Here is a 22,795-nt window from a genome sequence, read left to right on the forward strand (position 1 = left end):
TATCCTTTTCCCCTGATGGGACTTAATTTTCCTTCATGAGATGTTGAACTCTCTCCATATAATCCCAAGGTCATCCGGATAGAATTCTTTTTTTTGTTTTTTTTTTTGTCTTACTAACTGGACTTTTTATCCATAGGCTTTCTCTCAGCATTTGTGACCCTTATGGACTACAGAAAATACAGCATTTTTAAGACCCGTGTAAAAAAAGTTTCAAACCAAAGTGATGCTACATAAACACTACACATCTGCTATTTATCTGGCATATTAATTTACTGGAAACCACACAGGGTCATAAAGTTGTAATGTGTTTATGATAAAATTAATTGTTACTATATAATGTTAATAAACATTTTCAAACATAAGCACTCTAAGAGGTGAAAAACTTAGATTATTCATTTTAAAAATATAGCAAAATTATTTTTTTTCTTTACTAATGATACCTCATTTATCACTAATCAGCATTCTGTTTTTCATTATTTCAATGTCTAACGTTTGCAAATCACACAATACCTTCATGTTTTCATGTATGGGAGATACTTTCATTTTCCCCCCTAAAAATAATGGGACACTCATCACCTAATTCCTGACTATCTGGAGTTTCAAACAGGCCAGAATACCTTTCAGTATATAAAATATTAACCATTTGGGAGTGATCTGTAGGTAATTGTGTGGGTATGCCGTAATGAAAACAGATGCTTCACTTTTCAGAAGAAAAAGGCTGAAACTGCAAGTGATTTCAAATCCACAATACTTCAGTTAAGAAATCACAAGCCTAACTAAAACCATTTAGAAATTCTGTAAAAATAGCTTTCGTCGGTATTTTGTATATAGATTCTTTTCTAACCTCAAGTTACAAGTTACAGTAAAAGAGTAGTGACGTTTTCTAGTAATATATGGCGATACCCAAAATACCTGTGACAGGATATACGCAAACTGAGATCCAGGTAAGTTGCTGTTACTTGGGCAAGGACGACCGCATAATTCGTTAGCAGAGACAAGTCTAAAACCCAATCCGGTGCTTATGTGGAAGCCTCTTCCTGAATCCGTCTTTTCGCAAGCAGTGGCAGATCTGCCTTATATTTACTAATTTCACCCTGAGGACACAGAGACCTTGTGGCACGGTAAGAGGGAGGCGGTTTTCGGAGGCTCACACATCTTTGTATTCGGTTTCTTAAATAAATTAGTAACAATGCCTTCACGTTGGAGCACTTTTAGAGGGAAATGTAGAATGCGCGAACATGCTTTTTACTGTAGTGTTCTCCAGAGATGTATACTATATGGTCACAACGTGCACAATTTTGTCCTGGGCCACTGAACTTCTAAAAGATTAATTTTCGGCCCGTGTGGCAGAAAACTAGGGATCGTTCCAGTTCCCTGCACCTACATTTCATACAAGAACACATTCATCTCTCTACTTGTGATGAAAACACCTTATTTCGTTTTCTCCCGCCTTCTCTGTCTTCTCTCAATATTCTCCCTCAGTGACTTCTACTACTTGCCTTTCACTCCACTAGAAAACTCGCTCTCCCACCTTCTCCCTCCTACCCCACCTTCAAGAAACTTCTTCCTTTCTTCCGCCTGCTGCTCGTTTTTGCCACTCTTGGTTCCAGAGATCGCCGACCGGAAAAACTGCGGAACACACCACGCAGGCGCACTAACTCGCTACCGCTTTGACTCTCAAGTGTGGTTGGCCGGTTTCTTTAAATTTCCGATCCTCTTAACCTGCTGGGCTGTAACTCTCGCGATATTTGCTTCCGCCACTCGGCGGGAGCCGCTGCCGGTCCCTGGCGGGCCTTTTTAGCTTCTCTTGTCCCCTTTGCTGCTGTGTTGCTTAGAGCGGCCGGGCCGAGCATCATGACGTCCGCCTTGGAGAACTACATCAACCGTATCCTCGGGCAGGCTGCCACAGCTACCAGCCGGGGCACGGCGAAGCCCGCGTTCGCACTTGGGGGGGGGCTGGTGCTGGAGAGATCGGGGGTCGGGACCGGCGGGCGGTTGGGATGTCCGGCCCCTGCGTGGCCTGGGCTGCGGGTGAGGGGTTTAAGGACCTGGGACCCGCTAATCCCGCTCCTGGGGCTAGAACCTGCCGGTCCTGGGGGCCCAGGGCGCCTTTTAATTTTCACCTAAAACCGAAATATTCCTAACTGTCTCTATAGAAACCCCTGTCTCTATAGTAATCAGCCATCTGTTCCTCCACGCTACTTCCCTAGAGGCCTATACGTTCACATTTGGGGAGAAGGGTCTTGTAAATCCTTGAATTTACTTTATTCATTGGCTTTGCTCATTGTTCGAAGATACCAGAAACTTTAAACATGGTGCGCAGATTGAGTTTCTGCCCCTTTACCACTTAAAGTCTCAACTTCTTTGTTGATAGAATGACAATAACGCTCGTTGTTGTAATTGCTCTCACGAAGGGCAAATAACTTCTAAAACCCCATGTGAAGACTTAATGTACCCTATATAGGTGTTACCATTTTAAAATCTCAGGACAGAAACACTACATTGCTCTCCTGTACAAATTTGGGACAAAAGTGAAATACTAAAGCCTTAATAATGCAAGCGTACTGGCACCTTGTGACACTGATTATAGCTTCTTTTTTGAGTTCCAGAGGCCAGGTCCTAGAATAAAGTGTCTTAACACGTTTGAAAAGAGTCAACGTTGATTAATTTAGCACTGATTGAATTTTCCTTTTAGAGATCAAGGAACAGGTTGAGGAATGGGGGAAATGGCTTGCTCAAAGTCCAACTGGCAACATTCCCCAGTGAAAAAGAGTACCAAACATCTCAACTGTTTTGAGATGGGAAACAACTGATCACAAACAGAAAGGGATTCTCTTTTTCCTGTTTTAATTGTGTAATTTAATTGAGGACGTTATAAATACTTAAAGTTATCTTGTGAATGTAGTGGCTGTGTTGAATAGTTGTATCTTAATTCCGTCCACCTTTTTCCTACTAATTAAAACCATTTCTTTACCAGATTCTAACATTTTTATTTTCATTCCCTGAGAATGCTTTCCTTGATTCAGTTATCAGGAACTGTTGCAGTTATTACTTCTGATGGGAGAATGATTGTGGTAAGTGTTTAGCATATTCATCCTTTCCTTGTAAGCTTCTTGCTTGTAAAGTTTTAAGTCAAACTTGTGATCTCTAATGCCTAAGCATCACAGTACACCCGCACTGCAGTTTTGTTATGATTCACCTCTTTATCATAAATAGCTGCTGATCCATATTTTCTTCATTAATAAACATTGGGTGTAATTTATATACAAAGCTTCTAGGAACCAAGATGAATAACAGATTCTGTCCTTGGAGAGCTTCGAGAATAGTCTTCAGACTTCTGCCTGTATTTTATATTTATCTTCCTCTAACATTTTTTATTTCCTTCCCCCATTCAATGCTCTGACATCGCCGACATGAATCATAGGCTTTCTTTTGAAATTTTGTGTATGCCTCTTAGAAACTTCTTTATGATGGAGATACTACATATATAGAATAATGAACATTTTAAGTCTTGTATGGTTGTTAATATATTTTTAATATTTGTAGGTTGCATGACCTCTGTTTTCTGTAGGATAAATTATAATTGACTCTTTTATATCATTTTATTTGACCTTTTATCACAGTATCCCCTTTATAATTCCAGAAAATTCTTGGATTCTCTCCTTGATCTGTTTCTTGATCTGAGGAATTTATCTCATGATTTTTGGCTACTTAATTATTTCTTCACTTATAATTCATACATTGTTTAAAAAAAGAGTTTTAAAGCTGCTAACTTTCTCTGTTTTCTTTACAAAAACTTTTTTTAACGTTTATTTATTTTTGAGACAGAGAGAGACAGAGCATGAATGGGGGAGGGTCAGAGAGAGAGGGAGACACAGAATCTGAAACAGGCCCCGGGCTCTGAGCTGTCAGCACAGAGCCCGACGTGGAGCTCGAACTCACAGACTGTGAGATCATGACCCGAGCTGAAGTCAGACGCTCAACCGACTGAGCCACCCAGGCGCCCCCTCTGTTTTCTAATTGTATCTAATTCATGTAATTTAATCTCTTATTTTTCCATTTTGCAATTGGGTCTTTGTTTTTTTTTTAATCCTTGTGATTTTTCCAAGTGAGTCCCTAAGTGATTTATCAAAGTGTTAAACTTAGCCATTTATTTAAATGTATATCATGTGCCAGGCACTTTACATCTAAATCTTCAATACAGCTCTGTAGAAGTATCCCTGAATTCTTGGTTAGGAACCAGGTTCAGAAAAAGTTAGTCACTTTCCTAGAGTCACTTGGATAATAAGTGGCAGAACCAAACTGAGATTTAAATTCAATTTGACTCTTTAAAAAAAAAGGCCATTTGCCTTGTTTCCTTCTTTAAAAACATTTTTTTAAGTTTATTTATTTATTTTGAGAGAGGCAGAGTCAGCGTGAGTAGGGAGGAGCAGAAATGGAGAGAGAGAGAATCTCACGTGTGCTCCCCACCATCAGCACACGGCCTGATGCCCGCCTAGAACTCACCAAACTGTGAGATCATGACCCGAGCCTAAATCCAGAGTCAAGATGCCTAACCCACTGAGCCACCCAGGCGCCTCTGCCTTGCTTCCTTCTTAACTCACTGAGCCACCCAGGCAGCCCTGCCTTGCTTCCTTCTTAAGAAAACAATCTTTTTGTTTTTTAGGCACCTCATTGTATGTTGTCAATAAGGATAGTTTGAAACATTTTTATCTCGTCTTGACACTTCAAGAAATCTTTTGCTATTAAATATTTGCAAATAGTTTTTTTTTATTTTTAAAAAAAAATAATACCTCAAGTTTAATTTTTCCTGTTTCTGTTAATGGGATAGCTAAGTTTGAGAAATATTTTAATTTTATAGAAGAAGGAAAGTTAGGGGCACCTGGGTGGCTCAGTCGGTTAAGTTTCCAACTTCGGCGCAGATCATGATCTTACAGCTGGTGGGTTTGAGCCCTGCATCGGGCTCTTTGCTGACAGCTCAGAGCCTAGAGCCTGCTTCAGATTTTGTCTCCCTCTCCCTCTATCCCGCTTGCTCTGACTCTTTCTCAAAAAAAATAGATAAATAAACACTAAAAAAATTTTAAAAAGGAGGAAAGTTATTTTAAAAGAGCATTTTGAAAATTTAGTAATTTTGAAAATTTAGTAATTTTGTATTTTTTTGACCCTGGCTCACTTGATAGAATGCTTACATGTAAAATGAAGTCAAGAGGCTATGTCTTGGTGTGATAACAACTATATACTAATTAGTTTAGTAAATACTCCAGATTTTCTTTCTCATCCAAATTCTAGGTTATCATTTTCTCTTGTTATATTCTGATTTTACATATTTTGATTTTCAAAACATGAAACAGTTTAATAGCTTGAGAGAATTAACCAACCAAAACAACTGTAAGTTGACATTTCTTCAGAAACTTGAAAAGCATCTGAGTGACTGTGTTGTGCTAGATCCGTATCTTCCTTTATTCAAAACCAGGATTCTTCCATAAAATTTTCTCTGAATATTTCCTTCAAGTTCTGCTTCTACTAATTACAATCCTATTTGTATTTACCTTACCGGGTTTGGGGAAGATTAAATAAATACATGTGAGGCCCATAGAACACTGGCAGATAGGAAGTACTCCATAAGCGTTAGCTGTCACCACCAGTCGAAGTTTGTATATATTTATGGGACTGATTTGAATCTCTGAAGAATGGTAAATTCTATTTGCTTGTTCATAGTAGTATAATATAGTAGTTCAGTGGCATGGCCCTGAAGGTAGCTTTTTGTGGTTCAACTCCTAACTCTGCTGCTTTCTACCCATGAAACCTTGAGAGATGACTTAACCTCTCTGTGCCTCAATGTTTCTTCTCTAAAGTGGGAATAACTATGGTATCTACCTCAAAGGATTAAAATTATTTGAGATACTGTGTACAGTGCATTTAGCACAGGCCTCCTACTAGTATGTAGAACGAAGTGATACTGTTCTGTTACCAGCTATGGTTGCTATGTATATGCTTCTTCTTGTATATTTATATAGTTTTCCCTTGTATTTTATTTGTAATAGTCTATGTCTAATGTTAGCTCCTACACTACGTGGGCTTTTAGGCTACTTCCTTATTGGTACATGGGTGTTCTTTGTAACTCTGGACAACTCTGCACACTAGTCTCATGTGTGGTGTGGTTTTTTCCTGTCTTAAAAAACCCAGAGGTAAGTTTTGTGCCCCAGGGTACTGTTGGTTATAAAGAAGTGTTCTATTTTCAGTGGACTTCTATTTAAAATGAATACTTCTGTTAGTGTCCCTGGAACTAAAATTTTTGTGTGATTTAATGTCTATGTTCAGGTAAACTAGAATATTTATCTTTTTCTTTTGAATGTTTTCTTTACAGGGAACACTGAAAGGTTTTGACCAGACCATTAATTTGATTTTGGATGAAAGCCATGAACGAGTATTCAGCTCTTCACAGGGAGTAGAACAGGTGGTGCTAGGGCTATACATCGTAAGAGGTGACAATGTGTAAGTAACATAGGTCTTCTTTTTAAGGGCAGGTCAAATCTGCTATAGGTGTACTACCTTGCTGTATGGAGAAGAGGTTTTTATCTACTGAGATTGGTCATATTTATGATAGTTAAGTGGCCTAGATAGGATCCAGAAAGGGCCCTGTCTTACACTGAATACTTCATTAGAGAGCCTTCTTAAAATGTTCTTCCAAAATAATCCTAATTTTAGAGAAATATAAATATACTTCTAGGGTCCAAGGCTAGGGTTTGAAAGTGCCTTTGAAACCTCTTGTGTGAACAGTTTTAAATAATTCATGCTCTATAACTGATGAATTTATGAGTAAGTACTTATCCATAATTTTTTTCTTTAAATATTTTAGTACAATAAGATGCCCCGTGTTTATGCTGTAGCGTCAGTTAACTGAAAATACACTTTAGTGGTAGCAATTTAAGAAAATCTGCAACAGTATAAAGCAATACCGTGCAGTAGAACTTGTGGCAGTGATGGAAATGTAGGTCTGCATTGTCCACTGTCCTAAGGTATTAGTCAGGTGTGGCCATTGAGTACTTGAAAACTGGTGTGATGGGAATTGAATTTTAAATTTTACTTCATTTAATTACTTTTAATAGTCACATGTGGCCAGTAGCTATTGTATTAGTGTAGTTATAGAGGCTATAAGATTGTTGAATCCATTTTCTAGTGAGTGTAGAATTAAAACATGGTTGGAAGGCAGCAATACACATTATTTTGGAAGACAAATAGGATATCGAATATAGACAATAGGATATAGATGAGGGAATACTTTATTCATTTAAATTATCTTAAGAAAATCACCTTTGGATGGATAAATTATTTGATCTTTAATCAAAATTGGGGAGTTTACAAAATATTCTCAAGAGGTGACTTTTAGGTGTGAAGTTATAAAGTGAGCTATAAAATACAAGAGAAAGGCAGAGTATTTGGTGGGGACCAGGTTCCCTGATGAGAATAATAATGATTATTTTATATTGGATCTCTGCCTAATAATTGATTTTAAGAAGCTTTCTCCTACTTTGATTTAAAAAAAAATTAAAAATAAAACTTTTGGACTTCATTTTTAAAAAAATTTAAACTTTGGCGTAGACTCAGTGGTGTGCTAGAGCCAGCTTGATTGGCTCATGGAGGCAGATTGTTATATTTTCAGGAATTTTGCAAGCTGGTTGATGTCTTGGTGGTAGCTTGAAATTGACCATAGTGGGAGTATTTGCACTAAGGATGTGAGTAAACACTGCAGGTCTGCCTCCCTCTTTTCCTTTGGAGAGCCAGTTTTAAAACCTGTACCAGTACTCCACTGTCTTCCTTAAGGATTTCAAATGATACTAAAATTTTTAAGGTGGAATTGAGATCTTTGATTTGTTTTATATTGAGAAAACAATATTTATTTTAACCAGAGTTTGGTACTTCTCATTTATCAGAGAGCTGAAGGCTATATAGAGTTTAAAGCAAAATTGGGCAAATTCTCTATTACTTGTATTCACTAATAGATGCTACTCTTATTAAAGCCAAACTAATTTAAACAACCAATTTTTTTGTGGAATAATGTTTCATATATGTCCTGTGGTCTGGATATAACAACAACTGTATCCAGCTGGAGAGCTGTGGCTTGGTGCTTAGCATGGTATTAACGTTTTCATTATAGATGTTATGGTAGTGATTCCTTGAATCAAAGTTTTGCTGGCTTTAACCCTAGCCAATCACATCAAAAAATCATGTGTTAAGTTACCTGGGTACCCGTTGCTACTATTATCTTTGTGTCTTTTTTTTTTTTTTAATGTTTGTTTATTTTTTAGAGAGAGAGACAGAGCATGAGTGGGGAAAGGGCAGAGAGAGGGAGACACACAACCTGAAGTAGGCTCCAAGCTCTGAGCTGTCAGCACATAGCCTGATGTGAGGCTTAAACTCACAGACTGTGAGATTATGACCTGAGCTGAAGTTGGACACTTAACTGACTGAGCCACTGAGGCTTCCCAAGAACTGTACATTTTGGTCTTGGATTTAAATTGAGTAAACTGAGAAATCTTGAAACAGAAATTAATGGGTATTATGTATACTCTGATGGATTTAGTTCATTAAAGTTACTCAAAGAATAGACACTTATTTGCTTATTTAGTAGTGATTTTGTGATCAACCCTAACACAGTCCCTGGGTTGAGTTGAAATCATAGGATTGGAAGTTTTGGGATTTTGATTTTTTTTTTAATGTTTATTTTTGAGAGAGAGCAAGAGAGATAAAGCATGAGTGGGGGAGGGACAGAGAGAGGGAGACAATGAATCCAAAGCAGGCTCCAGGCTCTGAGCTGTCAGCACAGAGCCTGATATGGGGCTTGAATTCACGAGGTGTGAAATCATGACCTGAGCCTAAGTCGGATGCTTAACCGACTGAGCTACCCAGTTGCCCCAGTTTTAGGGTTTTGTACCATATCTATCTGATATGTGCCTTTTTTCTTTGAAGACTCATGATCCAATCACACTGTATACAATCTGTCTTAATAATTGGTTCCTACAATAATGTTGCCTTCAAATTACTTCTTGAGTTTTGTGACTTAAATTGCAATTCACTACTGCATGAAAACGGTATTTGCTTGTCACCTTAAGTAGTTTTTACTGTGTCCTTTCAGTTTTATTTACAAGTGAGATTATTTTAACTGATTTTTTTTCTCCTTAAATAACTACAGTGCAGTCATTGGAGAAATTGATGAAGAGACAGATTCTGCGCTTGATTTGGGGAATATTCGAGCAGAACCTCTAAACTCTGTAGCACACTGAGGAAAAACTACATACATTGGACATCTGTAAATCTTTGTATAGAAACTGATTATTCTGAGGATGATGTATGGAATTTTTATGAATGTGTAATTGTGGACTTTTGACTCCATATATTGATTCATTGTAGTATGATATGTAAATTAAAATATTTCTACATTTCCTTGAAAATTTTTTATTTTTTTTATTTATTTATTTTTTTGCCTAAATCAGGTTTGGTAGCTTAGTTTTATTTTTCTCTTAAATAGTATGAAAATCTAATGTGTACTGTGAGAACTTTTGGAAAAAATATTTTGATATTTTAATATTTATAGAAAACTAGTTAAAAAGAGAAATTTGTGTGTTATGTTAAATCAAGCATCTGAATACCATCAATGGTGCAAGATACATGCGTTTCCAATTTTTAAGAAAGTCACAGAAAGGTAAGTCATGTGTCATGTTGTCTGAACCATCCCCATTTATCACACTGCCCTGGTGGTTCATTGTTTCTAGCATTTTAGAAGCCTGGGTAAAAAATGTGTTTGGTTAAGAAAAGGAAAAATGCTAACAAAGTTGATATTATCTGAAAAAAGAATGATTCCGTATAGTCTTAAAAGCCATCTTAGTTTTTATCTTAAAAATTGGAGAACTTTTAGTATTAACAGTTTTTTGTTGTTTATAAATGTGAGTAAATAAACCTTATGTTTGTATTGAGGCAGTGCTCGCTATTATTGTCAAGAACTTCCATGACTCCTTGGTTCCATAAACCTATTTTCAAAAGTAAACCTGGTTTCTCAGAGCAATAATCAACAGAATAGGTTGATTGTTTGAGTGAATCAATTAAGTAGATAATGTCCCTCATCTACAAATAGGCTGTTTTCTAAAACCCCTTGTACAGTTGACTGGACTTTTTAAAAAAATATATATTTATTTTTTAGAGAGAGTGTGCAAGCAGGAGGGACAGAGAAAGAATGGGACAGAGGATCCAAAACAGGCTCCATGCTGACAGCAGCGAGCCCAGTGTTGGGCTCAAACTCAAGAACTGTGAGATCGTGACCTGAGCTGAAGTTGGTCACTCAACCAGCTAAGCCATCCAGGCACCCCAGTTGACTGTGGACTTTTTAAAGAATTCATAGAAACAATGTTAAAATACTGTTGAGATCTCTGACTGGTCCACAGAAATTCTCATCAGTTCCCTGAGGGCCAGAGTCTGTAACTTTGTGGTGAGTAGAAAATAGAAAAATATTTACATTCTTGTAATTCAAACAAAAAATTAAAATAGTTTTTCTTTTTTAAAAAATGAAAGTGTTTAAGGGTTGGCAAGTGTTACGGTTGGCATTTTTGTAAAAATGCAGATAGCAAATATTTTAAGCTTTGAGGGCCATATGGTCTCCGTCACAACTCCTCAATTCTGTTCTGTCATGAAAACAACCATAGGTAATACATAAATGAAGAGTTGTGGCTGTATTCCAGTAAACTTCATTTATAATAATAGGTGGCAGGCTGGATTTGGCCTGTAGGCCATAGTTTGCTGACCCTTGGCTGAAAATAATACAAGCTCAATAAAAAAAGATGAGGGCTAATTTGTTTAAAATCTGAAAAGAGCTTCTGGAATAGATCCTTTTAGAGTTTAGAGGTAGATTTCATTTGTACTTTTAATATTTAACTCTCTACTTGCCAGATACGATAGTTTTTTGGTGCAAAAAGAAAACATTTTTCAGAGGAAAGTATCTTCACTCTTTCACAGAAACAAGACTTATAAGGAGATCTGTTGAGATAGTTTTCTTTACTGGTCGTCAAGGCACCGTCACCCAGCATATCTTGGTTGGTGTTCTGATCTGCCTCAGGATTAGAGGAAGTTTAGCTAGTATTGGCTATCATAAGTATTTTGCTTTTAGGGGTGCCTGAGTGGCTCAGTCAGTTAAGCGTCTGATTCTTGATTTCGGCTCCAATCATGATCTCACAGTTCATGTGTTCAAGCCACACCTCAGGCACTGTGCTGACAGCGCAGAACCTGCTTGGGATTGTCTCTCTCCCCCTCTCTCTGTGCCCATTCCCCCAAGTGTGCCCACAAGCTCGCTCTCTCTTGAATAAATAAAACTTAAAAAAACATTTTGCTTTTGTAGTATAAAGTTTTATAATTAATAAAATGAAAATAATGCAAAGTGAGTAAAACAGGTAATTTAATTAGGGACTATAAACCAAATGTGCTATTTAAGTAAATGATGGTATTTTAAATGGGTAAACTGTTTCCAAAAATCAAATAAGGAATACAGATATTCATTTGCTAAGTGAAATGTATTCTAACAGTACAAATGAAGTTCAAGTCAGATACTTTGTCAACATACTTGATATAATACAAACCACACACAAAGTAGTAAACAAATCCTAGTCCCCCCCACCCTCCCTCACAGTAATGAGGGATTGATGTCAAAAAAATCATTCCCCAAATATGACTTGGATATTCTTGTGAATAGTAGGGAAAGCAAACCAAATGAAATGCACACCAAATGATATAAGCAATTCTTGGGGTGCCTGGGTGGCTCAGTCCGACTTCGGCTCAGGTCATGATCTCATGGCTCGTGATTTTGAACCCTGCGTTGGGCTCTGTGCTGACAGCTCAGAGCCTGGAGCCTGCCTCAGATTCTCTGTCTCCTCTCTAAGCCCCTCCCCTGCTCACGCTGTCTCTCCTTCAAAATAAACCTTAAAAAAAAAAATTTTTTTTTAAGAACAAAACAAAAAATGGTATAAGCAATTCTTTATTTCTGGGTGCACATGGTAGGGTTTTTTGGTGCTCTTAACCAGTTCAATTTGGATTTTTTTTTTTTTTTTTTTTTTTTTTTTTTGCATGAGCACTGTAAAGGAACCACAACCATGAGTGGCAACTTGATTCTTACGCAGTGTCAAGTGTTTATGTTTTTTAATGAGACTTTTATTCTGCAATCACTTTTCTTATTTATAAAGAGCCTCAAATAAATTTTAACCTATAATTAGCTCTCTGCTCTGTGATTCTGGCACTATCTAAGTCCAGCTTAATGAATCAAATAAATTTGTCTTGGCAAGATATTTCACTAAACTTTTTTGTAAAGGGCAATTAACTGCAAAAGGACTTAATTTGTTTCTTTTTAACTGAAAAACCAGCTAAAGCAATAGTTTAGAACACTGCTTTTAGGCTAATGTACTTTGCTAAATCAAATGGCCTTACATGCTGACAGTTTTAGCTTCAATATTACAAACCTTGATACCAGAAGAATAAGAGATAAAGATAAGCTTTATTAATATATGCTTTACTTAAATATATTGTTTAACACCTTTATAAAATCATTCAGAATTTTTAACCTGATGTGAGATATGATAAAAACTTTTTAAGTAGTATTTAATAATAAATGTAGGCTCTCCATGTCAACATGTTTCTCAGACATGTAACAAAGGATTCACCATGTGGATGAGCAAGTATAATGTCGTCACAATGGCATGTCAACCTGCCTGGGTACCACCCAGAATTATAGAGCAATCTTTAACCGGCCATACAGTGTAATTTAGGCCTTCACCTTAAAAATTTAGTAGGTTAAATGCATATCATGTGTTGGGCATGATGCTAAATGCTTACAACAGTGACCATTTTACACATGGGTAATTTGATGCTCAGCAGGGTTAAGTGCCTTATGAGAGGTCACACTTATGAGTAACAGGGCTTGAATTTGATCAGGTCTTTGTATTTTTATAAACTGCCTATGAGTAGAAAGTATAATATCAAATTCCTGAGGCCTGACTGAAAGAAATATTTAGATGATCTAAGGCAATTTGCAAAGCTGTGTTGTGGGTCATTTTCAAATTACCTGAATTGCTTTAAATATTATCAGGTCCCACTCACTGATACGGTTCAGTAGATCTGGAATGATGCAAAAAGTAATAATAAATAGCCAAGTAAGGAAAGTGTGGTAGAATTATTAAAAGACCTATTATATGCCTTGATGAGTCCCTAATTATGCTTCAAAATCCTTACCTTTAAGACATGGATAACAATATGGATCTTTGGGCATTGTGACAAATAAAATTAGATTCCCTTTACAAAATTTGATTTGATTTGTGGGATTTTACAGTAAACAGCTTATTCTAGGTATTCAAAGGCCAAACTGGAAATGGTCTTGCACCTTCGGTTTTCAGAGTCCCACTGGCTACCATATCTCTATGTAAGAGACTGGAGTATTTATATTATGATTTAAGGTGAAGTGGAAGGTATGTGTAGTAAGTTTATATTATTTAACAAATATACAGTATAAATAAATTTGTTTTATGGCAATCATATACACTTGATTGATGGGGTTTAAATGAAAACATAAGTTTTTCACATATAAACTAGGATATCCATTCTGAACTTGTGTAGTTATATACCTCAGTTTATAAATTTATTCATTTTAATATTCTTGTTTACTGATTTGGCATTTTGTTTTGTTTTTTTACCTTGGGCTGTTATTCTCAGTTTTTAAGTCATTGTCAAATTTGGTAAAAATTCTGTTTAAGACTGAAAAACAATGTTGACAAGTGAGAACTCTCCACTCAAGTTGATACTGATCCATTAAACAGCACAGTGTTCCCATTCAACCAGCTACAAATTTGTTTAATTATAAGATATTTAGTCTTTTTTCTCCATCTTGCTTATAGGGACTATTTATGTGAAATTTGGTCAAATGCTTTGCTGTGATCTTCATTTCTCTTTTAGCAGAGAAACTATGTGACATGGGCATATTCAGTCTTCGTGAATCAACGCTGCCTCCTAGTGATCAGTGCTTCCTTTTCTATTTTTCCACAAACTGAAAAATATTCAGTACTTTGGAATTTTATCAGAGACATTTGTAAAGCCATTAAGGCACACTAGGTACCATGCTTTAAACTGTGGATATACCAGGGAATGACATTAACAAGTTTTTGTCCTTGTGAAGCTTGTTAGCACCTCAACCATATCATCTTGACTCAAAGGTTTACTGTCCAAGGTCATGAGTTATTTTGTTAAATTCCTTCAGTACCTTAGGAAGTAACTTACAGGGCTTATACTCATTTAAAGCAACTAGAAACTGTCTTTTTAAGTGGTTCTAATTTTTTTCATGTTTTAAGATTGCAGAGTCTCTGTAGTTGTGTAACAGTAAGAATAAAGGCAAAAGAGGACTTCAGCAGCCATTTTCTCTCCTTAGTTAACAGAATACCATCTGCTGCCCACGATCTTTATTTGGTGAATGGAGGAGTTGAGAATATTCTGCAAGACATCTTTCAGATCTTAGGTGCAGCATTAAAAATTTTTAAACCTCCACTTTCTGTATTGATTTTTTTCTTATACCTTTTACTTCCATCTTTTGTGTACATGTTTCTTTTTTAAACATCCTTTTATCTTCTAGATGTATTACTTGCCAGAAGTGGCACAGGTAAAGTATTGCTACAACTAAGATCCAACTCCCATCCTATTATTTCTACCCCAGTGTTCTTTCAAATATATGATATGGCTTCTCTTTTCTCATTAGGGTAATTTTCAATTATACTGTAAACCTTTGGTTTTTGTTTTCTTTTCCCTGTATACTGTCTTCAAAATACCAAATAATGAAAATGGTACCAAATTGTTCATTTGAAATATATTAAAAGGAAAAGAATTCAGGAGCAGGGGTATGGGGGGGGCATATCTCTGGGGGATACATAACTTAATTCGTGTGTGAAAAACGTGTGTGTGTGTATGTGTGTATTGGGGAGCAGGCGAAAATAACGTTCTGTTTGATGTCTTAAAATATGAACAATATATCTTTTGTTTCACTTAATTTCTCTTATACCAGGAAAATCATAGATTATAATAAATTGCGCTCTACAAAGGGTAAGTTTGTAAGCTGATACAAGTTGCCAGAAAGCACTGCATTATGGCTTATATAACATTTTAAAAATAATGATGTTGGGGCGCCTGGGTGGTGCAGTCGGTTAAGCGTCCGACTTCAGCCAGGTCACGATCTCGCGGTCCGTGAGTTCGAGCCCCACGTCAGGCTCTGGGCTGATGGCTCAGAGCCTGGAGCCTGTTTCCGATTCTGTGTCTCCCTCTCTCTCTGCCCCTCCCCCGTTCATGCTCTGTCTCTCTCTGTCCCAAAAATAAATAAACGTTGAAAAAAAAATTAAAAAAAAAATAATGATGTTAATGACATAATGATAGCTAAGAAGTTTTTAATTTTTCTTAAAAGTTAAAATTTTATTTCAAAAAGTATTTAGAGATCTCAGCCCGACTTGGGTAAACTCTACTGTAATTATGTAGAAAAGGACCAGAGACACTGAAGATAAGTAGGAGGTGTAATTTTTAGGGATTTTTAAATTAGAGTCAGGTGAAGCCAGTGTAGTATGTCAGTGAAGGGAATCAGACTTAGCTTTTGTAGCAAATTAATCTTCCCATGTCTTAGATGCTCTAATAAAAATGGGACAACCCTCCTTGAGTTGTTAAATGAAGATTAAGATAGTAAACACTTAGAACACTGCCTGGAACAATGTGTCAATGTTAATAACACCTAACATACATCCTAATATTGAATGAAGGACTTTGTCTATTGTGAGGTAGGAAAAGTACTCAAAAGTAAGAGCATTTCCTGATAAAGCTCTTTGATGGAAAAAATACTACTAAGATTCTGTACAGAGCTGTAAGTTAACAAAGTAAAAGTATCTTTCCCTTAAAGGTGATAAGTTTTGATCACCACTTTTTTTAAATGCTGGAGGTAGAGAAAGTACAGAGAGAAGCAATTAAAGTCAAAACGATTAGAAGTCCTAAAAAGATAGATGGGAAATGGGAATGTGTTAGAAGTCTGAAATTAAGAATGATAAGAACTTGCACAGTTAATTTTGTATATTAAAACTATCTTACAAAGATTGGAAGTTTATCTTCTAATAAACCGTTTAGGGCAAATAAAATTCTACATTAAAGAATGAATAATAAACCCAAGCAATTTGTCAATACAACTTTACTTCCTGAGAATGTGCTATATGAGAATCTTCACTGAAAGATGACAAAGTGATTATTTGAGGGCAATACATAAATGTGCCCGATGTATGGCAGAGTTTGCAAATGCTTCCATGTGCAGAGATGTGGGAGAGCACGGAGGAGAATTCATGGAAACAGATTTGTGCTGGGTCCTTAGGGATAGTAAGGCTTTGCATAATGGTTAAGACAGCTTTCAGCATTGGTAGACACAAAGGCCAGAATGAGCAAGATGTGTAATAATTCCTTGAGTAATAAGGAATAGACTGATGTATCTGTGCAGGAAAAGCTCCAATCCTGCACACTCCAAAGAAAGGACTTGGCCTGACCCTCTGTCTTCTGGGGAGGTAACCTCGGAGTCCTTGGAATATCCTTCCTGATAAGAGAGCTTTCATATACCTGAAGTCCTGGGCCATGCTGGTTTCAGTTTAACTTAAGGGGGTGGGAGCTGCATATCTATCTATTTATCCATCTATCTATCTATCTATCTATAAACAGTGTTCACTGAACTCCTGATAAAAACCCCAAACGCCAAGGCTTTGGTGAGCTGCTCAGATTAGCAACACTTGGCACATGTCGTCAGACATTGTTGGGAAAATTAGAGGCTATCTGCAACTCCACTGGGAGAGGACTATTGGAAGCTTGTAACTGGTTGGGGTTTTTTTTTTGTTTGTTTTTTGGGTTTTTTTTTTTTTTTTTTTTTTTTTTTTTTTTTGGATTTCACCCTAAGTATCTTTTTCATTTGCTGATCTTAATCTGAGAAGGCAATCAAATAATCTATAGTCTTAAGGCCACAGCTGAGATCTGCCCTCAAACCCTTATGGCAAAAACAAGGTATTGATTACTACTTTAACTATCAAACACATTAGAACAAACACATTCTAGGCCTAATTAGGCTTCTCAGAAAATAATAAAACCAAAGCAGTTAAAATCTGACTTCTTGAAGTAGATCTTTTTTTTTTTTAATTTTTAATGTTTATTTTTGAGAGAGACAGAGTGCGAGTGGGGGAGAAAGAGAGAGAGGGAAAGACAGAATCCAAAGCAGGCTCCAGGCTCTGAGCTGTCAGTACAGAGCCTGACCGCGGGGCTCAAACCCACGGACCACGAGATCATGACTTGAGCTTAAATTGGACACTTAACCCACTGAGCCACCCAGGCATCCCTTGAGGTGGATCTTAACTGGATCCTGTCTCTTGCTACTATGGGTGCAAAGGTACCCATGGGGAGAGGAACTGGTTTGAAAGCCTGGTAGGATTGGAGTTAAGTTATGGGGCTGAATGTATTACCTAAGGGATCTTGGGCCAATTAATCAAGCTCCCTAAACCACAATTTTGTAATTAATAAAAAGAAAATGACAGCATGACAACTTTGCAGAGCAATTATGATTATTATACAGAGAACATCAAGCACATAATGTCCTGTCTAGCCCAGAGTCAAACACTGAATGAATGTTAGTTCCATTTCTCTTCATTCCCTTATTTAAAAGGTAATAAATGAATCTACAAAAATCCTACCTGCTAGTAAGTCTTCTGCAGAACTTTCATCCATAACTAAAAAATAAAATGAATTTGAATCAGCAAAAGGAAAATAATATTATTAATATAATACTCTTATGCTTTTCCACAAAGTATCCCTTTGGAACACCCCTGGAGAATATTCCAGAATGAGTATTAAGTATACTATTGGTAGGTAGTTGATACATTAAGATCTTCCCCACTATCACAAATCAGATGCAAAGGGCAATGTGATTTATCAAAAATTGACACAGGTATAGTTATAATAGTAACCTAAACCTAACAAATCAACACAAAATGGCATCATGAATGGAATTGGTACTACAACTGAACAACAAATTTAAGTAGCACAATTTTTCTAGATCTCTTCCATTGGGGGCAGTCAGGTGACAGCATATTTTGCTAATTCTTTAGTTCAAAGAGGAGATGTAGGTAGAAACTGTTCAGTTTAGCATGAAGAACCCATTATAAGGTCTAGAGGGACTATACTATGCAATGTTAGAAAACAGGTAAGAGACAATGATCCTGGCATAAACTTTCCAGTAGCCAGAGGAGAGGAGTACAAAATAGACAAGTGTATTTACTTCCTGTTCTCTGAGAGATGGCAGTAACTCATTTAATCTTAGCCACTTTATGTACCTTGCAAACATATCTACTTCTCTCTTGAAAGAATAAATGAAAAAGGTCTGAACTACTTGGAGTTTATACTTATTAACTCCAAGATGAGCCACTGAGCAGGTGGTGGCAATTTTCCAGAGTGGATCCTGCTGGATATGTAATTAATAATTTATATCAACACAGTCAAGCTCCCAGAGTGTGACATTAGGTATCCCTCTCTCTAGTGGGAGAACTCTCGTTTATAACATGTAAGCCAAAACAGTGCCATCTTTTAAAAGTACTTTTCATGACAGAAAAACTAGTAGAAATTAAGCCATATTGTGTGGTACAGGCTGTTTTCAGATTTGTCCCTCAAGGGAAGAGGATCAATGAGGAGCCTTTGAAACAGCATTTATATTCTGTATTGACTCTGTTTCCAATAAGGAGATGGTTGTGGAAAAGTCTGTGATTCTAGTTTTAAGTGGTGACCACTTGAGATTCTCTCTTTTAGTGCTAGAGAATCTGGACTCTCATACAGTAGGATGGTCCAAAGAGTGATGTCATTTTCTTATGACAAGCCCTATGTCAAAGGACAAGAAAAATCTTTTTCATTAGCTTGGCATTTTTGTTTTCTAACCATTTAAAAGCCATCCACTGACCCTTCTATTACAGTATGTTATAGCATGGTTTAGCTGCCTAGAAAATCAAATATAAAGATCAAAGTAAGACAATATAGATATTACCCTCAAAAGCATATGGAAACACACAAAGCAAATAATCTTTAATGTATACTGAGGTAAGAAAAATACTTTCCATTCCCCAATACTAAGAAGAAATACTGATACAACTAAAACAATTATCTGTTGAGTGAATAAATGAATGGATGCAAACAATGTTTTCCTTAGAAAAGATTAGAACCATGGAAATTAATTCTGCTCTAACGTGAGTACCTTGAAGATGAGAACTACATCTATTTCATGTTTGTATTTCTGATCTGAAGTAAAATGCCAGATTCATAGAATGTCTAACGAACTTAGACCAAACTAAGATGGCTTCACACAGTTTATTAAATCTGCATTGCACAAGTCACCACATCTAAGGGTACAACTTACATCATAGCATTTTTGTTTTTGTGACACATTTTTGTACTTCTATTGAAACTTTAAGTCCAGAGATGGGCTGGATGTATATTTATTATACAACTACAAATCTGGCTGATGGTAATAAAATATCTTGTTCTAACAAAATTAGTAAATGTTACCAAGTAAACGTTTATGTCCCCCCAAAAGTCCTATGTTCAGATTCTAATTCCAATGTGATGGTATTTGGAGAAGGGGGCCTTTAGGAGGTAATTAAGTCACGGGAACCCTCATGAATGGGATTAGTGCCTCTTAAGAAGCCAGAGATGGTCTTTCAGCCATCTGAGGACACAGAAAGTCAACAGAGAGGGCCCTCACCAAGAACCAGATCATGCTAGCACTCTAATCTCAAACTTCCAGCCTCCTGAATTGTGGGTAATAAATATTTGTTGTTTAAGCAACCTAATCTATAGTAATTTGTTATACCAACTTGAATAGATTAAGACAGTGAAACATGACAATTAGCCAACAAATGGAAGAAAAATATTTTGTTCTAATGGGAACAACTCATTCTCTTCAACCTATTAAAGAGAAAGGTTAATAGATTGCTAACGTAACAACATATAAAAGAACTTGTGATCCTCAATAAGGAATTGCTTTTCCAACTTCCATACTGATCTGCAAAAGTAAATTAAAAATATAACCTGAAATTTCTTATTGCTTTGTGTTTATTTACAGTCCCAGTTTAAATACACAGGTACTTTTATTATGAATAAGTTGCTATCATTTCTTATAAATGATTATTACTTATCATTTATTATAAATAATTATTACTTAATAATTTATTAGAAATAACTTGTAAAAATAATAAATCCATTATATAACAAATCCAGTTTGTAACTGTATAGAAACAAATAACAATTATTTTCTAATTTATACAAAGGTGTACCATATGTATTTAATGAACTTAGTAAACTTTTGAAACTACATTTCTCTTCAGACAAAAAATGTTACACTATGATTTCAGAATCTCACAATTAACATCTTAATTTTAAATGGTAGAATTTTAAGGGGTGCCTGGGTGGCTCAGTCGGTTAAGTGTCTGACTTCAGCTAAGGTCATGATCTCACAGTTTGTGGGTTTGAGCCTCGCGAGCGGCTCTGTGCTGACAGCTCAGAGCCTGGAGCCTGCTTTGGATTCTGTGTCTCCCTCTCTATCTGCCCCTCCCCCACTCACGGTCTGTCTCTCTCTCTCTCTCTCAAAAGTAAATAAACATTTTTTAAAAATTGTAGAATTTTAAGAAAGGAAAACAATAAAACTTACACACTGATTTTTAAATAGCTCTTTTATTATCAAAACTGTCATAATCCTACTTTCTGTATATTTATTTGTCAGGAGCACCAAGAGAAAATTCATTATCAGAAGTTTTAACTAGATAGCTATGTTTGATACAGAATATTTGGATCTCCCTTATTTTTTCTGGAAAATCACATGGTGACTATTATATAGAAAGAAGTCATAAATAACATTGCTATTTTAATACTGATATAATGTACCAACCATACTACACAATACTCATATTTATAATAGAACAGAAGCTTATAACTACAAATAATTATATAAAATTGGTATATAATTTCTATATACTTCAAATTTCTGAGCTATACTAACTTTATATTAGCATTTCAGTAAAAAAATTATCATTGAGTAGTCCTGAATTGAGGGCAGTACATTTCATTAAATTAACCAGAAGTTGCATGATATGATGGGAAGATTTTAAAGTTCTGAAGATTAGCTCTTCTCCCAGTTTGGACACATAGCTATTTTTTCTTGGTCAAGTACTTTCTCTTAGGCTCCACTGTCTTCTCTAAGATGTGAATCTTGCCTGACTTTCCTAATCCCTAAGTGTTGTTGTGGGGCTTTAATGATTGTGAGATAGTGAAGCAACAGAAGAAATTGCTCATTAACTTAGTTACTATCCTATTCTGGATCCTTAAATAAATTCCACTGTTTTCTTTCTTTCTTTCTTCTTTCTTTCTTTCTTTCTCTTTTTCTTTCTTTTTATGTTTATTTATTTCTGAGACAGAGAGAGACAGAGCATGAATGGCGGAGGAGCAGAGAGAGAGAGGGAAACACAGAATCCGAAGCAGGCTCCAGGCTCTGAGCTGTCAGCACAGAGCCCAACGCCGGGCTCGAACTCACGGACGGTGAGATCATGACCTGAGCCAAAGTCGGACGCCTAACTGACTGAGCCACCCAGGAGCCCCCCACTGTCTGTTTTCATATAGTTGCTACAGTTTCCAAGTTCTGCAGTTTTCATAAAATATTTTAAATCCCAATATTACTTATTAGGTGGCTTATTCCTTGTGGCTTGTAATTTCATGACTTGCTCCCAGCTACTGCATCATTTGTAACTAAAGTTACATATATTATAAGTCATTAGATAACACATTTGTGATTGCATATAAAAATTTTAGGGTCTCTATTAACAGTGGCTAATCATGCTAATGGGAGACAGCTAACAGAGGTCAAGACTGATTTATTTATTTTTTTTTTATTTTTTTTTTCAACGTTTATTTTATTTTTGGGACAGAGAGAGACAGAGCATGAACGGGGGAGGGGCAGAGAGAGAGCGAGACACAGAATCAGAAACAGGCTCCAGGCTCTGAGCCATCAGCCCAGAGCCCGACGCGGGGCTCGAACTCGTGGACCGCGAGATCGTGACCTGGCTGAAGTCGGACGCTTAACCGACTGCGCCACCCAGGCGCCCCACAAGACTGATTTAGAATACTGTTCCCATTCTATCCACAAACATTCCAAACCAACTGATCTTAGTGAGAATAATGCTCAATCTCCATGTTGATCCCCAATTGTTTTAGAAGAAGAACATTAACCTTTATATTTGGATTGTCATATATGGATGGGTTTGAATGAACTTTCCCTGAGAGACTTAGGTTCCCTAGATTTAGAGAATTCTGCTGAACCTTGAAAATTATGATAGCGTCTCCTAAAACTAAGGTACAGATACAAGCCACATAGGAGGTTTTCATTACTATATCAAACTTAGGACTTGAGTAGTTGACCTTAGTAGTTGGAATTGAAAGTAAGTGGTCCCCCACTGCTCTGGAGGAAGATGACATAGGAATTTTCACAATCTGACACAGGCAGCTACATCAGACATAGGTCTTCGGAGACCATCTAGGAGCAAAGAAAGGAGACTGATCCCTTTTTGCAATACTCTTTGAATTTGATGGCTTAAGCTGGTCCCTATTAGCACTCCTTGGATTTACACACTAAGTGTCCCACTTTCCTCATCCTAGTCCCAGCCCTGATTTCTTGGCAAGAACAACA

General features: G+C 36.5%; 1 protein-coding gene across 1 annotated transcript; it reads left to right on the top strand.

Annotated features, from left to right (window-relative positions):
• Nucleotides 1–674: 674 nt before the first annotated feature.
• On the top strand, nt 675–9,975 carry LSM8 (LSM8 homolog, U6 small nuclear RNA associated). Its single transcript, XM_030297019.1, has 6 exons — nt 675–679; nt 1,483–1,681; nt 1,723–1,885; nt 3,034–3,074; nt 6,368–6,495; nt 9,194–9,975. Exons 1-6 carry the CDS (start codon nt 675–677, stop codon nt 9,282–9,284), a joined length of 627 nt encoding a protein of 208 aa, XP_030152879.1. The 3' UTR covers nt 9,285–9,975.
• Nucleotides 9,976–22,795: the final 12,820 nt, after the last annotated feature.

The sequence above is a fragment of the Lynx canadensis genome, chromosome A2, assembly GCF_007474595.2.
Source record: "Lynx canadensis isolate LIC74 chromosome A2, mLynCan4.pri.v2, whole genome shotgun sequence".
NCBI classification, from domain to species: Eukaryota; Metazoa; Chordata; class Mammalia; order Carnivora; family Felidae; genus Lynx; species Lynx canadensis.